The sequence below is a fragment of the Garra rufa genome, chromosome 13 (assembly GCF_049309525.1).
Source record: "Garra rufa chromosome 13, GarRuf1.0, whole genome shotgun sequence".
NCBI lineage: Eukaryota > Metazoa > Chordata > Actinopteri > Cypriniformes > Cyprinidae > Garra > Garra rufa.
The window spans coordinates 41,119,503-41,141,375 of NC_133373.1; the positions used below are offsets into that span (position 1 = coordinate 41,119,503).

Consider the following 21,873-nt stretch of genomic DNA (forward strand, 5'->3'; position numbering starts at 1 on the left):
TGGCCCTTTAGCCTGGGTGCATTTAGGTACCTGGACCTAGTCAAAACCATAACAGATACTTTGTCTCACCTGAGACAAAGAAATACATTCATTTAGGGACTGAGCTGGTTTTATGATTGGATAATGTCATGTGACTGAAATGAATTGTGATCATGCAAATGAATTCAGTTGAAATTGTATGTCTCTTTTTTGGTGTGTAAAGGTTCAAATGGGAGGCCATTGACCAAGACAGCAATGTGAAATACACTTTGAAGCTTTGTGATTCTTCTCCGGACACAGAATGTGGAAAAGGAGTTGCTGTGTGTGCCCACAACCTTAAAAGTGACCAGCACCAGTCAGTGGGTAAGTGCAGTGCATCTGATGTGGCAATGTTACACAATGCACACCCAAACTGCAACAGCGATGTTCATTAAAAACAAGAGTATAAAACCTGTACATTGCTCCTTTTTTAGTATAGCATGCATTTTGCATTTAATAATGTTCATTTTGTCAGTTCCAAGTGATTTTTTTATTGTAAATATTTAGTTTTCTGTCATGGGATGATAATTACCAGTTGCACTGTATGTTGATTAGAAAGTGATTGATTGATTGTTTGCTTATGAAGTGATTAGGATAGACAATGACACTATCTGTAAGAGTAGCACTGGTTTCACCATCCAAGGCCTATATAAGAATTCTCAGATTCTGTAAACTCTCATTAATTTGTTGGGGATTATGGTATTATTTCCTACTGTATTATTGTTTTGTTTCATTGCTTAATTTAATAATTAAAAAAACATATTTATATTCGTTCTTATCACTTTGCATTATGAAATAATGAGACTTAATAGTCCTAAAGAATGGTCCTAAAGTAGATTTTATTTTCGTTATGCAATGTATTGTGTCTGATACATTACCATTCAAAAGACGGGGTCATCTGTATGATTTTTAAATATTTAAGGCTCTAAGGCTGAAAAAATACAATTGGACTTTTAAAATGAATGTTTTCTGTTTTACTTTATTTTAAAGTGTAATTTATTCCTGTGATATCAGTCTTCAGTGTCACATGATCCTTCAGAAATCATTTTAATATGCTGATCTACTGCGCAAGAAACATTTCTTATTATGATTCTTTTTATGAATGTTGAAAACGTCTGTTCTGCTAAATAGTTTGATGAAAACCATTATGCATTTAGGATTAGGATTCTTTGATAAATAGAACATTTAAAAGAACAGCCTTTATTTAAAATTCTAAATTTCTTTTCTGCCACTTTTGGTCAGTTTATTGCATTCTTGTTTAATGAAAGTATTAAATAGTTAAACACAAAATACTGAATGAAAAATTTGGAATGGTAGTGCATATATTTCTAAAACACTACCAGTCAAAAGTTTTTGGACACTACGATTTTTAATGTTTTTTTTTTTTTTTTTTTTTTTTTTTTAAAGAAGTCTCTTCTGCTCACCAAGCCTGGATTTATTTGATCTAAAGTACAGCAAAAACAGTACAATGGAAATATTTGTTATAAATAACTGTTTTCTATTTGAATATATTTAAAAATGTAATTTATTCCTGTTACTTCAAAGCTGAATTTTCAGCATCATTACTCCAGTCACATGATCCTTCAGAAATCTTTCTAATATTCAGATTTTCTGCTCAAAAACATTTATTATTATTATTATGTTGAAAACAGTTGAGTAGAATTTTTTTCAGGTTTCTTAGATGAATAGAAAGTTCAGAAGAACAGCATTTATCTGAAATAGAAATCTTTTGTAATATTATAAATGTCTTTTAATTTAAACCATCCTTGTTAAATAAAAGTATTATTTCTAATAATTTCTTCCCCAAAGAGTTACTGACTCCAAGCTTTTGAATGATATGGTGTATAATGTTACAAAAGCTTTTTATTTCAGATAAATGAATCTTTCTATTCATCAAAGAATCCAGAAAAAAATTTACTCCACTGTTTTAAATATTGATAACAATAAAAATAAATGTTATTTGAGCAGGAAATCGGCATATTAGAATGATTTCTGACACTGAAGACTGGAGTAATTTTGCTGAAATTGCATCTTTAAATGCAGGCTTGGTAAGCAGAAGAGACTTCTTTAAAAACACTAAAATTCTTTTGACTGGTAGTGTATATTGTATAAATATATTAGGGTGAAACATGACCTGGACATGTTTTTGTGCAAGATTCACTCTTTAACCATTTAGGTAATGTGATTGATATTTCCTATTGATTCAAGTCACCCCAAACACTCGGTTGGACAAAGAAAGAAAACATAGATTTTTTATTTTTTTTGCTTAGTCTGAATATTGAGGTTAAACATTGAAAACTTTTAAAAGGAAGTATGCTAAATACTTCTCATGTTTTGTATTCGCAGTAGATAACAGCCCTATAACTCAGGGCTGTTATGGTCATTGCTCATATAAGCAAGACAGAGCGCTTGTTTATGCAGCCTTATCCAACTAGTCAGCTGACCTCCATATGACACAAAGCCATCAACTGAACAACCTGACCAATAGCGGCTCTGAGTTAACTGATTTAAATAAAGGATCCGTTCACTTGTTGTCAGAACAAACACTGAAGATATTGCGTCACAAATTATTTGATCATATGACAACTTGCTTATATTCATAATGAGTGGCTTTCAGCACTGTTACATACTGTAGAGTACAGAAGTTATTTTGTACCTCAGTAAGAAAAAGGTTTAAACACCATTGTGTGATTCTATTTATAAAGGGTTTCATGCTGTGTTGACTGTGTAGATTATAGTCGTACTGGTTCTCAGTGTCACATTTTAGTGGTTGGTGTGTATCCGTTAAGGGGTTTTCCGCCCTATTAATGTGTGCTTCACACACAACAGTGTCAAATGCATCTGAAAGTGTTTGCATTTATTTTAGTTTATATCCACTCGTTCACACATCCTGGTATTCTTTATCTTGCATTCCTGCAGTCATATCTTTGTGTTTCACAGTAAGTAGGTCAAAGTTATCTAGCAGCAGGTGCAGTAGTACAATGTGACAGTTATAAAATGCATGTTTTGTAAGTGACAGTTTTTAAATAGTAGCAATTAAAATGTCCAGGCTTTTCCACGAACAATAGATCATAAGTGTTAGTCCTTTCACATTAGCTACAGTCAAACCCAAAATTATTGATTGGGAAATTCGGAAAGTTACTTTTATTTAACCAGCAAGTTTTTTTTTATTAGAAATGACACAGATGTCTCCCAGAGAATAATAAGACAATGTACAAAAAGGCATCATTGTGGAAAAATTTATTACTCATTTTTTATTTACCTTTGAACAAAAAGTGTCATGTCCAAAATTATTCATACCCTTCTCAATAATCAATAGAAAAGCGTTTATTGGCTATTACAGCAATCAAATGCTTCCTATAATTGCTGACCAGCTTTTTGCATGTCTCCACTGGTATTTTTGCCCATTCATCTTCAGCTCATTTTTTTGGATTTAAGTCAGGACTCTGGCTGGGCCACTGCAAAACGTTAATGTTTTTGTCTGCTAACCATTTCTTCACCACTTTTGCTGTGTGTTTTGGGTTGTTGTCGTGCTGAAATGTCCACTGGTGCCCAAGGCCAAGTTTCTCTGCAGACTTCCTGATGTTGTTGTTGAGAATTTTGATGTATTGCTCCTTTTTCATGGTGCCTTTTACTGTGACCTAATCATTCTAATCAACCTAATCAATTCCCTGGTCCACCGGCTAAAAAAAAACAAAAAAAAAAAAAACATTAGGTTCCCACCACCATGTTTGACAGTGGGGATGCTGTTCTTAGGGTTGAAGGCTTCTCCTTTTTACGCCAAAGGAAGGCTACATCATTGTGGCCAAACAATTCATTTTTTTGTTTCATCTGACCATAAAACAGACGACCAGAAGTCTTCTTCTATGTCCAGATGAGCATTTGCAAAGACCAAGCGGGCTTTTGCGTGCCTTATCTGGAGAAGTGATGTCCTCATTGGTCTGTGTCTGTGGAACCCAGCGGTGTGCAGTGTCCGTTGGACTGTCTGCCTTGAGATGTTGCCACCAGCAGAGCCCAGATTCATCAGGATGGCCTTGGTGGTGATCCTTGGATTCTTTTTTTTTTTACCTCTCTCACTGTCCTCCTGGCCAGCACAGGTGTCACTTTTGGCTTCCGACCACGTCCTCTGAGATTTTTCACAGTGCGGAACGTCTTGTATTTTTTAATAATAATGCACTGTAGCCACTGGAACTTCAAAACATTTAGATATGGTCTTATAGCCCTTTCCTGACTTGTGAGCAGCCACAATGCGCAGCCGCAGGTCCTCAATGAGCTCCTTTGTCTTAGCTATGACTTTCCACAAACCAACAAATAAATCCCAATGAATCAGGGTAATTAGGATGCTTTAGAACAGCTTGGACTATTTGGAATGGTATAGAACTTTGGATTTTCCCATAGACTGTGACAGTTTGCCAAGGGGTATGAATAATTCTGGGCTTGACTGTATATTTGCCATCTTAATGAAGTCTGAAACATAGGTCTCACTTAGGGTTACATCAGGTTGATTAAGTCATGCTTTATTCTCAAAACCATTTAACATATCATGAACGGAGCTGTTGTAAGAAAAACAGAGCGCTGTTTTATTTGACATGACTGCAATAAGACAAATTTACTTTCATATACACAAAAATATGTGAATTATTTCATTATTAATTTTTTAATGAAATATTTGAGTGGCAAATGCTGAATTAAATATAAAACAACAAATTGAGTTTTTTTTAATAGTATGCAGTATAATAATGTGCAGTAGGCAGTATACTAGTATTCACTTTCTCCACACATGGCATGGCATGGCAAGTTTTCCAGTGGCCTAAAATGTCGGCTGTTGTTTCTCTTGCTCTAGTTGGCATGTTTATGGAAACGTTTATCACTTTGTTGAGTTTTTAGTAGGTCATCTTCTCATGCTGTTTGTTCCCATGGGTTGTGCACTGCTAGACATTTGGCCTATGAACGTCTAACCTCTCCAGATCACATACTCTAATATGTTTACTTTGTTGGGTGGCACAAAGACATTTACTGATTTGGATGTGCTGGTAAACTTTAGTTAACTTGGGTTTAGGGAGTAGGGCTGTGCAATATATTGAAATTATGGAAATATCGCAAATGTACATACCGCAATATGCATATCGCTACAGCTTGCAATATTTGGGGCCATGAACGGACAAAGAGAAAATCACACTGCTCTTGCCTAAATAACTTTTGTAGCTTAAATAAGAATTAGTGCATATTAAATTATTAGAGGGAAGTCTAAGCAGTGTTTTACTTTTCCTTTTTTATTATTCAGTTCTTAAACTGATGTTAAAATGATTGCACTAAAGTTAAAATTACATTTTTATGTAATGCTAGAGTAAAACACTACTATTCACTTTCAAAAGTCGTTGTAGAAGTGCTTTCTCCTCACTAAAGTGAAACATGTATGCTAGATATATTTGAATGAGAATCGGAATGAGCTTTATTCACCAAGTGTGTGCCATCACAAGGAATTTGTTGTGGTTTTACAGGAGCTCTTGATACATACATTTAAATAATCATATATATATATATATATATATATATATGACACAAGATAGTTATGGAAGTTCAAAGAATTGACTCAGTAACAGTGGAGTAAAATCTCATATCGATTATCCCATTATTTAATGAGTTTTCGCATTTTTCTTTAATATGGAGCTGTGAAATCCGTTTTATTTTTTTCCAAATTCCGTTTTGTCTGTTTTAATTTTTCTAGACTCTGTTTTAATTGTTCACTTAAAAATAAAGAAGCATGTCTAGTTAATTGAAATCATGAAACAATTTGACAGCAATTCATTTAATTTAAGATTTAACAAAAATTTAATTTTAAGATTCTGTGAAATACATTCCATTTTATTTTTTCCATTAATTGTCTAGATTCCATCTGAATGGTTTAAATAAATGTTAATAATCAAAAGCATGTCTCATTAATTGATTTTTATAAAGAATTCATTTAATATAATTTTATTTCTTTTTTTCAGAAATACTGTGTTGTGTATTTACATTTTCTGGTAAATTAATTCCGTTAATGATTTTTTCGGTTAAAAAAAACAATGTTTTTATAATATTATTATTAGGAGTAGTATAGTCAAACCAAAAACCAGATTTAATTTTTTATATATTTTTACTAGTGGGTGCAGGACACTATAGTTCATTTATGTAAGTCAGTATAGCAAAATTGAAGAAACTGCCAGTAAAATTGCTAAAAATGTGGGAACAAAAATTAAGACACTTTTTTTTTTTTTTGCTTAAGTGTTTTTCTTTCATTGCTAATGCAACCTTTTTACACCACAGACTGAATGAAAATAAACATTGCTTGGTAAATTGGTCAACAAAGTATTAATAGTTGTGTGAATATTGTCATACTAACAGTTGCCTGAACTGTTGGTTGATTGTAATCTATTACATTACCAAGTTATCTGACTTTATCAAGATGAATTTGTTCTGACACAGTTTAACTCTGCATTTATGTCTCATTTTATTACTATTTACTCAACTATAGCAAATAAACTGTGATAATGTGATAAATTCAGGTTTGATTGTACTATCATTACATTAAGTTAAACCAAACTTTTATTTTTACTGGTTGCTGTGAAGACCTTAAAGTTTCTGTTTATGATACTATGATAGTTTTTCTTATAAGAAATGGTAAAATGCTCATTAAGTAACTAGCAGTTCTAGACGTTTTGTTCATGTACTCATATATTGAGTATGTGTGTAGTAAATGAAACCACGCATCTGCGCTGTTTATTCACACAGAGACACACAGAACAAATAGGTTTGTATTTAAATAGTATTTTTGCAGCTTAATATTCACAGACACTAGTCTGTATCATGTTTTGATTTAAGTGTACTGACCTAATTTTGATTTATTCATCTCAAATTAGGCAAATTCTGTAAAATTCGTGGAAATCTTATGGCCCTAGATAACCAATTTTATAGTAAAACATACTTTAACGTGTTTTTCTTGTGCATTAACAAATGGCATTTGACTTTATTTCTATTGCTTTATTTCTATTCTGTTATTTTAATAACTGTATTGTGTTAGCAGCTTGCTGACAAACAGTGTCTTCTGTCTTATTGCACTGCTTTGTTCAAACCAGGTCTTTTTTTCCCCATAGGTGAGCTCTCCTTGCAGAAGGTCTCGCCTGCTGTGCTTGATTTCAACAGCTCGAAGAAATGCGACGGCAAGAGCAGCAACATTCAGAGCAGCATCACCTTTCAATGCGGCAAAACAATGGTGAGCTTTCCTCCCCAGCATGCACTCTTAGTCAGTGACGCTTGTGAACAGAGTGTGACATTTGCAAGGCTGTGTGTTTCCTTCTTGCTGAGCAAGAAAAAATGACAGAGGTGGAAAAATGATATAATACTGAGACAAAGTGAAAGAAGGTGTGGCTAATTTTTTTCCTTAATGCATACTTAGTTTTAATGCACTTCCTCTAAGGGCCAAAAAATGAAAGTTGTTTTAATGCAAATTTATGTGCAAACATTTATTTTCACATTTTTAGTGTTTTCAGCTGACATCTGATTTTTTTTTCTTTTCCAAAGGGAACACCTGAGTTTGTCACTGTCTCTGAGTGTGTGCATTACTTTGAATGGAGGACATATGCCGCCTGCAGACGTGATAAATTTAAACCACACAAGGAGGTGAGTAAAGGTGACGAGACGTGATGACATTTCTGTTAGACGGTTAATGTGGAGGAAGGTGTGAATGCTAAAGTGTGTTTGTTTGAACAAATCATTTTTACAGTCTGAGCTTCTAAATGGACTTGAATAATGCAAATTCTGCATAAAGATAGATCTAAAAGAACATTTTTAACTGCTATGAAGAGCACAGTGTTTATTTAGTTATTTTGGAATAAAATATTTGTTTATAAATTTGGGGAAACTTTTTTTTATAACACACACTATTATGCTTATCCAAGCTCCAGTCACATTTTCATAAAGTGTAAAAACTTATTTTTAGATATTCTGCCTAATGTGCTAACTTATATACACTACCAGTCAAAAGTTTTTGGACAGCAAGATTTTTTTAGTTTTTTTAAAGAAGTGTCATCTGCTCACCAAGCCTGCATTTATTTGAGTACAGCAAAAAAAACAGTCAAATAGTGAAATATTTTGCTATTTATAATAACTGGTTTCTGTTTGCATATATTTTAAAATGTAATTTATTTCTGTGATTTTAAAGCTGAATTCTTAGCATCATTACGTAAATCATTCGAATATTCTGATTTGCTGCTCAAAAACACTTGTTATTGTTGTTGTTATTATTATTATTATTATTATTATTATTATTATTATTATGTTGAGAACTGCTGAGTAGAATTTTTTCAAGTATTAATTTCTAAAAATTATTTAAATTCATATTCATCAAAGAATCCTAGAAAAAATTTACTTAACCATTTTAAATATTGATAATAATAATAATAATAATAATAATAATAATAGTAGTAATAAAAAATGTTTCTTGAACAGCAAATCAGCAAATTAGAATGATTTCTGAAGGATGTGACACTGAAGACTGGAGTAATGATGCTGAAAATCCAGATTTAATCACAGGAATAAATTACATTTTAAAATATATTCAAATAGGAAACAGTTATTTTAAATGGTAAAAATATTTAACAATATTTCTGCCTTTGCTGAATTTTGGATCAAATAAATGCAGGTTTGGTGAGCAGAAAAGACTTATTTATAAAACATAAAAATTCTTACTATTCAAAAACTTTTGACTGGTAGTGTATATACTACAATAAACAAAGGAAATAGCAGTGGCTTAAGTTTTTCTTGTGTACTTTATGTATTATTTGTTATTTATATCTCTTTTTTTTTAAAGGTCCCCTGCTATGTGTTTGACTTGGATGGAAAGAAGCATGACCTCAACCCGCTGATCAAACTCTCAGATGGCTACCTGGTTGATGACCCAGATGATGAAACTGATTTCTACATTAATATATGCAGAAGTCTAAGTGAGTTACCTTTTTTTTTTTTTTTTTTAACCTGTAGCAGTGTTTAAACACAGTGTATTTTTCAAGAGTGTGGCCCTGTCAACAAACATTTTCATTGTATACTGTAGCTGCTTTATTACAAAACAATCCGCAAAGCGCCTGAGCAGGTTCTTATTTAAACAACTAAAGCGTTTGAAAGTGCTTTGCAAATAACTTGGGTGATGTCTGTCCATCCAGACCGTCCTGGAAGCCACTGTCCTGAGGGATCTGCTGCCTGTCTTACCTCTGGCGAAGGTTCCTTTGACATGGGTCAGCCTGTTAATCAGCTCAAGCTACTCTCCAATGACAAGTATGTACTAATTTAATAGCGAATTTGCTTTTGAGCTAATGCTTTAGGGATTTATTAGATCAGAAATGTAGTAATATTTTGAAGGAAAAAAAAACAATAATTTAATCTTCTGATGATTTTGTACGTTTTCCCACTGACCAAAAAAAGATCAGTCTATAATTTTAATGGTAGGTTTATTTGAACAGTGAGAGACAGAATAACAACAGAAAATCCAGAAAAACGCATTTCAAAAAAGTTATAAATTGATTTTTATTTTAATGAGTGAAAAGTATTTGACCCCTTCGCAAAACATGACTTTGAGGGATTTTGTCCCATTCCTCTATGCAGATCCTCACCAAGTCATTAAGGTTTCACGGTTGACGTTTGACAACTCGAACCTTCAGCTCCCTCCACAGATTTTCTATGGGATTAAGGTCTGGAGACTGGCTAGGCCACTCCAGGACCTTAATGTGCTTCTTTTTGAGCCACTGCTTTATTCCCTTGGCGGCGTGTTTTGGGTCATTGTCATGTTGGAATACCCATCCAAGATCCATTTTCAATGCCCTGGCTGAGGGAAGGAGGTTCTCACCTAAGATTTGACAGTACATGGCCCTGTCCATCGTCTCTTTGATGCAGTACAGTTGTCCTGTCCCCTTAGCAGAAAAACACCCCCAAAGAATAATGTTTCCACCTCCATGTTTGACGGTGGGGATGGTTTTCTTGGGGTCATAGGCAGCATTCCTCCTCCTCCAAACACGGCGAGTTGAGTTGATGCCAAAGAGCTTGATTTTGGACTCATCTGACCACAACATTTTTACCCAGTTCTCCTCTGAATCATTCAGATGTTCATTGGCAAACTTCAGACGAGCCTTTACATGTTCTTTCTTGAGCAGGGAGACCTTGTGGGCGCTGCAGGATTTCAGTCCTTCACGGCGTAGTGTGATACCAATTGTTTTCTTGGTGACTGTGGTCCCAGCTGCCTTGAGATCATTGACAAGATCCTCCTGTGTAGTTCTGGGCTGATTCCTCACTGTTTTCATGATCACTGAAACTCCACGAGGTGAGATCTTGCATGGAGCCCCAGACCGATGGAGATTGATATTTATTTTGTGTTTCTTCCATTTGTGAATAATCGTACCAATTGTTGTCACCTTTTCGCCAAGCTCTTTGGCGATGGTCTTGTAGCCCATCCCAGCCTTGTGTAGGTCTACAATCTTGTCCCTGAGATACTTGGACAGTTCTTTGGTTTTGGCCATGGTTGAGAGTTTGGAATCTGATTCATTGAGTTAGCAATAGAGAGTGCTTTAAGAGAGTGCTCCTAATCTCAGCTTGTTACCTGTATAAAAGACACTTGGAAGCCAAAAATCTTGATGATTGATAGGGGATCAAATACTTATTTCACTCATTAAAATACAAATCAATTTATAACATTTTTGAAATGAGTTTTTCTGATTTTTTGTTGTTGTTGTTGTTGTTGTTGTTGTTGTTCTCTCTTTTACTGTTCAAATAAACCTACCATTAAAGTTATAGGCTGCTAATTTCTTTGTCAATGGGCAAAATAACTGTTTTCAATTTTAATATATTTCTAAATGTAATTTATTCCTGTAATGGCAAAGCTGAATTTTCAGCAGCCATTTCTTCAGTGTCACATGATCCTTTAGAAGTCATTGTAATATGCAGATTTTGTGCACATTTCTTATTATTATCAATATTCTCTTTTTTCAGACTAAGGCTGCGGTACGAGGGAGTCACAGAAAGCCCAGCCTTCTGTAATGGCCACAATCCAGCAGTGACGATTACATTTATTTGTCCCTCCACAAGGCAGGCGGTAAGAAGATGCCTAGTGTTTCATCTCATTACAGTATATTTGTTATTCTAAGTCATCTTACAGTGTTTTCAATGGTTTTTCAGGGAAGTAACCCTAAGATGATCAGCAACTTGAACTGTCGGTATGAGATCGAGTGGGTGACTGAGTACGCCTGCCACAGAGATTACCTGGAGAGTCACAGCTGCACACTGACCAGCGACCAGCATGACATCTCTATTGACCTTACTCTCCTGAGACACGACTGTGAGTAACTCTATTAGTTTAGAAAGAGACAATGTTGCAAATGCTGTTTCTGTGGAAATAAACCACAGATATCCCAGTGTTATTGTGCAGTGGTAATATTAAAAACATTTACATTAAAGAGATGGTTCTCCCTCATTAATTACTCACCCTCATGAAAATTCAAAGTCGTAAGGCCTTTCATCTTCAGAATGCAAATTAGAAAATTTTTGATAAAATCCAAGAGCTTTATGACCCTGCTTAGACGGCAACACAACACTTTAAAACAGTCCATGTGATATCAGTGGTTCAACCATAATGTTATAAAGCTACGAGAATACTTTTTGTGTGCAAAGAAATGAAAAAGAATGACTTCATTTTACAATTTCTTTGATTTCTCTTCTGAAAGTGCGACAAAGACTGACACTGAAGAGAAGAAATAGTTGAATAAAGTCATTATTTTAGTTTTCTTTGGTCAGAAAGCTCTCAGATTTCATCAAAATATCTTAATTTCTGTTTTGAAGATGAAAGAAGGTCTTACAGGTTTGGAACGACAAGGTTAGTTATTAATGACAGAATTTTTATAAGAACAAGTATGTGTCTACACAGTCAAACGTTGTTGAACCGTAAGATTTCTAATGTTTTTAAAGTCTCTTCTGCTCAACAAGCCTGCATTTATTTGATCCAAAATACAGGAAAAGCTGTAATACTGTGAAATAATTTTGCAATTTAAAACATTTTTTATTATTATTATGAATATTCAAAACAGATGAGTGCATCTTTGATGAATATAATGATCCATTTATCTGCTTTTGTAACATTATACACTATAGCATTCAAAAGCTTGGAGTCAGTATAATTTTTATTATTATTTTTTTTGCAAATGAAATTATAGAAATTAAAACTTTTATTTAGCAAGGATGCTTTAAATTGATCAAAAGTGATGATAAAGACATTTATGATGTTACAAAACATTTCTATTTTAGATAAACTTCTGAAGAAACCTGAAAAAATTCTACTCAGCTGTTTTCAACATAATAATAAGAAGAAGAAGAAGAAGAATGTTTTTTGAGCATCAAATCAGAATATTAGAATGACACTAAAGACTGGAATAATGATGCTAAAAATTCAGCTTAGAAATTACAGGAATAAATTACATTAAAAAAAAATATTCAAATAGAAAACAGGTATTTTAAATAGAAAAAATATTTCCAAATTTTACTGTTTTTGCTGTACTCTGGATCAAATAAATGCAAGCTTGGTGAGCTGAAAAGACTTCTTTAAAAAACATTAAAAATCTTACTGTTTAAAACCTTTTGACTCATAGAGTGTATATTAACTATATCAAATACAATGCTTTACCTTTCTTCATGTTTCTTTATCTTTAGCTTTAGGCACACCTTACATGGCTGAGGCCAAAAGTGGCAGGGACACCTATATCTTCTATCTGAACGTGTGTGGGCAGACCAATGCTGGACAGTGTGATGATGGGAAAGGTTTCGTATCTGCCTGCCAAGTCAAAGACACTGACGAAGTGAAGAAGGTTGCTGGGAGATACCAGAACCAAACTTTGAGGTTCACCTTAGCTTGTGTTTCTAATTTACGTAACCTACAAATGCAGTGAAACATCTGAACTGAAGAGCAGTCGTAATCAATTTTTTTTTATCTTAAGATACTCAGATGGTGATCTTACACTAATCTACCCAGACGGCACCAGATGCAGCAGTGGATTCCAGCGTATGACCATCATTAACTTTGAGTGCAATGCAACCGCTGGTAAGTAACACAATGACTCGTGAAGTCACATGTTGATGAAACCACAGTGCTGCTGTTTTAACCCAGCCTGATTGAGGAAGTTTAAATGGATGAGAGCCAATAGGGAAGTGCAACAATGTGACCTAGATGACTTTGTTTCATGTCGGAAATTCACTTACAGCTGACTTGTGGTTTGCAGGGTATGGTCAGCCGGTATTTACGGGAGAGTCTGACTGCACCTATTACTTTGACTGGCAAACTGAGTACGCTTGTGTGAAGGAGAAGGAAGACCTGCTGTGTCGAGTCACAGACCACAAGAAGCGTTATGATCTGTCGCCTCTTACGCGCTACCCAGGTAGAGATGAGCAAAATGACTTGTGTACTGGGAAGTGGCGGCAATGGAAACTTGAAAGCTTGTGGCTTTTCTTGGTTTATTTTTAGTTACTTAAATACAAGTAAATAAATAGACTACAAAATTAGTGTTTAAAAGTATCACAATATTTAAAAAAAAAAAACTTTTTTTTTTGTTTGTTTAATTTGAAGCAGTTGTTCTGCTTTAATATTTTTGCGGAAGACTGTTTTTCAGCATTCTTTGAATATAGAGTTGAAAATAACGACATTTATTAGAAATAGATTTTATGTAACCATCAGAAATATCTTCTAAATAAATATACTGTCACCTTTCATCAATTTAAATAATCCTTGCAGAATAACTATGGTAATTTCCTTTAAAAAAAAAAAACTATTTTATAAAATATTTATATTTTCAGTTTTTATATATTTTTTTAGTTATTTTAGTGAATTTATGTGGGGGAGTGTATATGTACATGTATATGTATACACTGCCGCTTAAAAGTTTGGGATCAGTAAGATTTTTAATGCTTTTTAAAGGAGATTTTTCTGCTCATCAAGTCAGCATTTATTTGATTAAAATACAGAAAAAATGAAATATAGTGAAATATTATTGCAATTTAAAATAGTGGTTTTCTGTTTCATTATACTTTAAAAAAGAATTTATTCCTGTGATGCAAAGCTGAATTTTCAGCATCATTACTCCAGTCTTCAGTGTCACACGATCCTTTAGAAATCATTCTCATATACTGATTTATTATCAATCTTGGAAACAGTTGTGCTGCTTAATGTTTTTTTTTTTTTTTTTTTTTTTTTGGTAATTTATTTCTTTCTTTTTATTTTGGAACCTTTTTACAGGATTCTTTGAATAAAACGTTAAAAAGAACAGCATTTATTTAAAATAGATTTTCTTTATAACAATATACACTATCTTTCAAAGTTTGGGGTCAGTAATTTTGTTTGAAAGAAAGTAATACTTTTATTCAGCAAGGATGTGTTACTTTGATAAAAAGTGGTAGTAAAGACTTATATTCTTATAATGCTGTTGTTTTTAACTTTTTATTCATCAAAGAATCCTGAAAAAAGTATCACAGGATCCCAAAAAAATATTAAGCAGGACAACTGTTTTCAACATTGATAATAAAATAATAAATCAGTATGTTAGAATGATTTCTGAAGGATCATGTGACACTGAAGACTGGAGTAATGGCTAATGAAAATTCACCTTTACAGAAACAAAATTATATTTTAAAGTATATTAAAATAAAAAATAATGTATTTTGAATTGCAATAATATTTCATTAAATTACTTTTTTCTAGGACTTCACTTTAAACTTACTTAAATTTCTAATTTTAATTTTCGTTTTTACAAAGTTTGTTTTAATATCACCTATATTTCATTTACTGAAAATTATATTTTTATAGTTTTAATTTTAATAAACTACACCAGTACAACCAAGTTACATGAGCTTTTTGGTTATTTTATTTGGTTTTAATTTTTAATGTAACTAAACTTAAATGAAATGACTTTTTTATTTATTTATTTATTCATTATTTTTACACTATGCCAAAATATGGACTAATTTGTAAGAGAACGGTTCATCCAAAATTAAAAAATAATAATTTAATCATTTATTCATTCAGCATATAGAACAAAAACACACTATAAAACAAACAAAAAAAAAAAACAGTAAGTGGAAAAGCTATTTTGCAGGCTGGATTTGGTGGGCCATATAAAATTATCTCAGGCTGCTAATATGAAAACCGTTTTCTAAAATATGATATTTCTGTAAACTTCTCAAAATGTAATTTTACCAGCTCCTCATGTTGCTTATTGTAACAATTTTTCGCTCAGAATCGGAGGGATCTCAGAACTGGGAGGCTGTGGACGCCAAGGCAACAACGTCCGATAAGAAGCGATTTTACGTTAACGTTTGTCATAAAATCATCCAAGAAGGGGAGGCCAAATCCTGCCCTGAGGACGCAGCAATATGTGCAGTAGGTTAGTGCGCCTTTAGAGCTGTATAAAACCTTTTTCAATTTGATCTTACTTAAAACATTTCATTCTAACCTGAATTTTCTTTTCTTAGAAAATGGGAAAACTATGAACCTGGGAAAATTCCTAACTTCTCCGCAAAAGGCAGCAGAAGGGGATGACATCAGACTCATTTACACTGATGGAGACAAATGCGGGGAAAACATGAGAGTGAATACTATTATCACTCTGAAGTGTAAGCCTGGAGATGTTGAAAGTGCTCCAGTCCTCAGGAGTGTGTCCAGTGATGGCTGCATTTATGAGTTTGAGTGGTTCACCTCCTCAGCCTGTGTCCTCTCCAAAACAGAAGGCGACGACTGCAAGGTGGAAGACCCACAAGCAGGTATAAAACATTGGTGTTTTAGTCTTTTTTTCTATGTGCAATGAGTTTTCATTGAAAGTTTAATACTGAAATATATACATACACACTACTAGCGTGCCCTGTTTAATATATATATATATATATATATATATATATATATATGTGTATGTGTATGTGTATATGTGTATATATGTATATATGTGACCCTGGACCACAAAACCAGTCATAAGGTTAGATTTTACAAAACTGAGATGTGTATATATAATATGAAAGCTCAGTAAATAAGCTTTCTATTGATGTATGGTTTGTTAGGATAGGACAATATTTGGCCGAGATACATCTATTTGATAATCTGGAATCTGAGGATGCAAAAAATCAAAATCCTGAGAAAATCACCTTTAAAGTTGTCCAAATTATGTTCTTAACAATGCATATTACTAATCAAAAATTACATTTTGATATATTTACAGTAGGAATTTTACAAAAAATCTTCATGGAACATGATCTTTACTTAATTTCCTAATGATTTTTGGCATAAAAGAAAAATCAATAATTTTGACCCATGCAATGTATTTTTGGCTATTGCTACAAACATACCCCAGCGACTTAAGACTGGTTTTGTGGTCCAGGGTCACATATGTCCTTTGTATATTGTCAGTAACGGAGGAACGCCATCAAATGTAGCGAAGTACAAGTAAAGTTTTTTCACTATAAATGTACTTGAGTAAAAGTACCTATCTTTAAATATACTCTAAAAGTACTAGTTACCCCAAAAATTTACTCAAGTAAATGTAACGAAGTAAATGTAATTCGTTACTACCCACCTCTGAACGTGATCCAGAGTTTTTTATCATTTTATTGTAAAATAATATCTAATTGTTTTTAAACTTCAAGCTTCAACATTGTGAGGATGTGCAGCTTAGTGATTAAAGATTTAGGCTGTTTATAGTGTTTAATTTCATTTTATAGTGCTGCATTTAAATGTGCTTCTGTTTCTTTGCAGGAATTTTGTTTGATTTGTCCCCGCTTCACAAATCTAGTGGAGGTTATTATAACATGTCGTCCGAAAATTATGACTACTTCATCAATGTATGTGGCAATGTGAAGACCGCACAGTGTCCAGAAACAGCAGGGGCCTGTCAAGTTGACCAGAGGTAAGTTCGCTTTGGTCATTTTAATTTTAAGGCAACCTTTTATGCCCCTTTTTACAAGATGTAATATAAGTCTTAGATGTCCCCAGAATGTGTCTGTGAAATTTCGACTTAAAATACCCCACAAAATATTTATTATATCATTTTCAAAATGCCTATTTTGAGTGAAAAAAGAAACTCACTTTTTTTTTGTGCATGTCTTTTTAAATGCAAATAAGATGCTGCTCCCCACCCTCTTTTTTGCTTTCGATTATCATGTCTATTGCATGATAATTTAAACCATATTAGTTTAAACTTCTAATACACGGTTTTCAGAGCACACACATCCGAAGCATGTAAACAGAAAGTCATGTACTAAGCTAAGTTCTCTTTCATGTCTTATTGCACTTAAACTGTCAAATACGTATAAGTTTATGTTAAAAATGTCAATTATGTTTGTGAAGGTAAACATCTGGGGAAAAAATCAGAAACGCGTGGTTTTTGTGCATGCCTTTTTAAATGCAAATAAGCTGCTGCTCCCTGTATTATTTTCCAGAATAGTGCTTTACCTTTACAGACCATACCTCAGATACTCTGCTAAAAAACATCTGTTTGGTTTTCGATTATCATGTCTATTGCACTGAAATCATGCGTTTTAAACCATATTAGTTTAAACTTCCGTTACACAGTTTTCAGAGCACACACATCCGAAGCATGTACACAGAAAGTCATGTACTAAACTAAGTTCTCTTTCATGTCTTATTGCACTTAAACTGTCAAATATGTATAAGTTTATGTTAAAAATGCACTTGAGTTACAAAAACAGTCAGTTGTGTCTGTGAAGGTAAACATCTGGAAAAAAATCAGAAACACGCGTTTTTTGTGCATGGCTCTTTAAATGCAAATAAGCTGCTGCTCCCCGTAAGCTTTTCCAGAATAGGGCTTTACCTTTACAGATCGTACCTCAGATACTTTGCAAAAAAAAAATCTGTTTGGTTTTGATTATCATGTCTATTGCGCTGAAATCATGCATCTTAAACCATATTAGTATAAAACTTCTGATACACACTTTTCAGAGCGCACATATCCGAAGCATGTACGCAGAAAGTCATGTACTAAACTAAGTTTTCTTTCATGTCTTATTGCGCTTAAACTGTCAAATATGCATAAGTTTGTTAAAAACGCACGTGAGTTACAAAAACAGTCAGTTATGTCTGTAAAGGTAAACATCTGGGAAAGAAATTGCATGTTTATATTAGATCTGTGTGGCAGTAGTGTAATATACAGTAAATAAATCAATAAATCCTCTGCTCTGTCTCCTCTGAGGCTGTGTAGTGTTCTGAGCTTATCTGTAGGTTATTTGTCTTCGCTGGAAGTGTGATATGAAAATCATTCGGAACATAATTTGATGTTTAATATGTAGAGTGCATGATTTTTGAACCAATAAGATTTGCTGTGGGCGGAGCTAACCTTTTCCATTCTGCCTCTGCAGTGGCACAAGCTCTTGGAATCTCGGCGATTTTAACTCCAGGCTTTCTTACTATGATGGCATGATCCAGTTGACCTATAGAAATGGATCTGAGTACAACAACAAGCAGCACACACAGCGTTCCACACTCATTTCATTCCTCTGTGACAGAGAGGCTGGTCCAGGAAAACCCGAGTTTCAGGTATCGCACCTTTTTCTTTGTTCTGCTTGTGCTGACTGTGAACACACAAAAATATTTTTAGCCTCTTCAGGTGAATATTTTTAGCCTCTACTCAAGTAATGCAACTCTAGCATAAAGGTCTTGTATGTTAAGCATTTTTTGCCTTGTACACACCTTCGGAGATTATTCATTTAAGGCTTTTGTCTTGTCTCCAAACCAAAAACATCATTTTATGACCATTTTTCTGCAGGTAGAAGATGCTAATACTTATAACTTCAAATGGTACACTTCCTACGCTTGTCCAGAGAGACCCCACGAGTGTGTTGTGACGGACCCCAAAACTCTGCAGCAGTACGACCTGTCCAGGTTAGCTCATCCTTTCACAAAAGGCTCATATGTCCTAGAGAAAAACAAGTTTGGTGCCACTAGAGCGACATAAATGACACACTTCACAGTTTACTAAATACTTCCCCTATCTGCCATTGATTGAACAAACAACAGCAAGTCCTGTCCCAAACTCATGTCATTGGTTGAGCCGGTGTTGCTGGTTGGGATAATTAAACAAACCGTACTATGTTTTGATAGTGCCATATTTTGTGGGTGAATCAAGCTTTGAATGGCTTGCATTTTATTAAACTGAAATAGGAGGCATAGTTTACCCAAAAAATATGATTCTGTCATTAATTATGCCCTCTAATGTTGTTTCAAACCATGAGACCTTCACTCATCTTCAGAACACAAATAAAGATATTTTGATGAAATCTGAGAGCTTTCTCACCCTGCATAGACAGCAATATAAATACCACGTTCAAGGCCAAGAAAGATAGTAAGGACATCGACTGACACGGAAGAGAAGAAACCATCGAATAAAGTGGTTATTTTAGTTTGCTTTGCACAAAAAACGTATTCTCATAGCTTCATAACATTAAGGTTGAACCACTCATGTCACATGGACTAGTTTAATGATGTCCTTACTACTTTTCTGGGCCAAAATGTCTTGATTTAATGTCATGTTAGTTGAACAATTTCCATCACCCTTTTATTAATAAATTATGTGTTCATTCATTCATTCATTCCTATGTAACAACAAAATGGCAAAATATTGTTTCAAATACATTTTGTCACATTTCGCACTCTGTATGTTTTGATATTTGGCAAAAACTGTGCTTTTATTATAGCATTAGGATACGACAGCATTTTAGTGCCACATTAAAAAAAAAAATAATATGATAAATATTTAGAGAAAAAAGTTGAAATATTATGAGAATAACGTCAAAATATTATGAAAATAAAGTCAAAATACTACGAGAATAAAAGCAAAACATTACGAGAACAAAGGCAAAATATTACAAGTAAAGTTGAAATATTACGAGAGTAAAGTCAAAATTACGAGAATAGCGTTAGGATACGACCATAGACTGTAAAAAATATGGACGTAGTATCCGTGACGTCACCCATAGGATTCTGAAGCGCTAATTTGAAGCTCATAGTGGGCGGGATTCGGCCGCGTCATCTTGGAATCGCGTCATCGCGCGTCACTCCCGGATAATCAAAAATGGGCAAAAAGGCGGGATGTGGGTGGAGCTGGTTGCTGAAACCACGCCCGCCTAGAGCGACAGTGGTGACAGCAGCGGCAATCCCCCTGTCACTCAAGTGGCCAGGCCCTTAATTATGCTGAACTTTAAAGCTTAATATAACTTAAACTGATGAGTTATAAAAAAAATTCACCCCCCTCACAGTTGACATGAAGGGCAAAACTAGCTTTATAGACCAAAACTATTTTTTGAACCAGGCTGTAAACATACTTTTTTCTGCTGTAAAGTTGGGCATTTTAACATGGAGTGTCAATGGGATTGACTCCCTTTTGCAGCCAGCCTCAAGCGGCCAGTCGATGAATTGCAGTTTCAGTCACTTCCGTGTTGGTTTCACGAGGGAGACCGGAAGGTTGCCCCTTGGATACGACACAGTGTATATAGTGTATAATAAAGTCAGAATGCTTCGAGAATAAAGTCGAAGTGTTGCGAGAATAAAGACAGAATGCTTTAAGAATAAAGCCGGAAGTGTTTCAAAAATAAAGCCGGAAGTGTTTTGAGGATAAAGCCGGAAGTGTTTTGAGGATAAAGCCGGAAGTGTTTCGAGGATAAAGCCGGAAGTGTTTCGAGGATAAAGCTGGAAGTGTTTCGAGGATAAAGCCGGAAGTGTTTTGAGGATAAAGCAGGAAGTGTTTCGAGGATAAAGCCGGAAGTGTTTCGAGGATAAAGCCAGAATGCTTCGAGAATAAAGTCGAAGGGTTTCGAGAATATAGCCGTAATGCTTCGAGAATAAAGCCGGAATGCTTCGAGAATAAAGTCGAAGGGTTTCAAGAATAAAGTCGAAGTGCTTCGAGAGTAAAGCCCGGAATGCTTCGAGAATAAAGACGAAGGGTTTCAAGAATAAAGTCGAAGTGCTTCGAGAGTAAAGCCGGAATGCTTCGAGAATAAAGCCAGAAGTGTTTCGAGGACAAAGCCGGAAGTGTTTCGAGGATAAAGCAGGAAGTGCTTCAAGAATAAAGCCGGAATGCTTCGAGAATAAAGTCGAAGGGTTTTGAGAATAAAGTCGAAGGGTTTCGAGAATAAAGTCGAAGGGTTTCGAGAGTAAAGCCGGGATGCTTTGAGAGTAAAGTCAAAATTACATTATTTTTAATTTTTTCAAATTAATTTTCTATTTGAAACATAATTTTTATGAAATGTTTTTTTTTTACTTGCTATGGTTTTCTTTAAAGAATTTTTTTTTAATTGTGTAATTTTATATTTTATTTTAACCCAGTTTTGCCTTTTTTTGGTATATCCTTCTGTGTCATAGTGGAGACATTTAGCACTAGATATTGACGTTTAAACACTAGATATGATTACAAGTTATAAATGCACTGTTATCCTGATAATTTCTCAGTTAGTGTTATCACTTTTTTTATACATGCTGGACAACATCCAAACAAGTGCTACTATCAAAAGTCAGACAATGTCTCTACAGTAAATCTCTTGTTTCCTTCCCCTCTGCAGTTTGTCAGTATTTAACGGCGGTAGGAACTGGGAGGCCATGCAAACACCTGGCCACGGTGACCCGAGGAAGTACTACATCAATATATGCCGGCCACTTAAATCCGTGCCTGGCTGTGACAGGAAAGCTTCTGTCTGTGAGGTGAAATTCGAAGCTGACAAGGTTAGTCCACTAACTGTGAACACAGGAATGACATGAAGTACAAAAAGCTGCACCACTGACTGCAAGTGTGTGTGTGTGTG

General features: G+C 34.2%; 1 protein-coding gene across 1 annotated transcript in view; it reads left to right on the forward strand.

Moving 5' to 3' along the window:
• Nucleotides 1-21,873, forward strand: part of igf2r (insulin-like growth factor 2 receptor) — a 52,961-nt gene that overhangs the window by 297 nt on the left and 30,791 nt on the right. Inside the window, exons 2-17 of the mRNA XM_073852998.1 lie at nucleotides 203-342; nucleotides 7,152-7,270; nucleotides 7,579-7,677; nucleotides 8,867-8,999; nucleotides 9,216-9,327; nucleotides 11,032-11,134; nucleotides 11,218-11,377; nucleotides 12,742-12,928; nucleotides 13,026-13,129; nucleotides 13,308-13,463; nucleotides 15,315-15,461; nucleotides 15,550-15,837; nucleotides 16,820-16,970; nucleotides 18,439-18,616; nucleotides 18,846-18,961; nucleotides 21,634-21,793. Of these exons, the coding sequence (XP_073709099.1) occupies nucleotides 203-342; nucleotides 7,152-7,270; nucleotides 7,579-7,677; nucleotides 8,867-8,999; nucleotides 9,216-9,327; nucleotides 11,032-11,134; nucleotides 11,218-11,377; nucleotides 12,742-12,928; nucleotides 13,026-13,129; nucleotides 13,308-13,463; nucleotides 15,315-15,461; nucleotides 15,550-15,837; nucleotides 16,820-16,970; nucleotides 18,439-18,616; nucleotides 18,846-18,961; nucleotides 21,634-21,793 (2,353 nt within the window). The remainder of the gene's footprint in view (nucleotides 1-202; nucleotides 343-7,151; nucleotides 7,271-7,578; nucleotides 7,678-8,866; nucleotides 9,000-9,215; nucleotides 9,328-11,031; nucleotides 11,135-11,217; nucleotides 11,378-12,741; nucleotides 12,929-13,025; nucleotides 13,130-13,307; nucleotides 13,464-15,314; nucleotides 15,462-15,549; nucleotides 15,838-16,819; nucleotides 16,971-18,438; nucleotides 18,617-18,845; nucleotides 18,962-21,633; nucleotides 21,794-21,873) is intronic.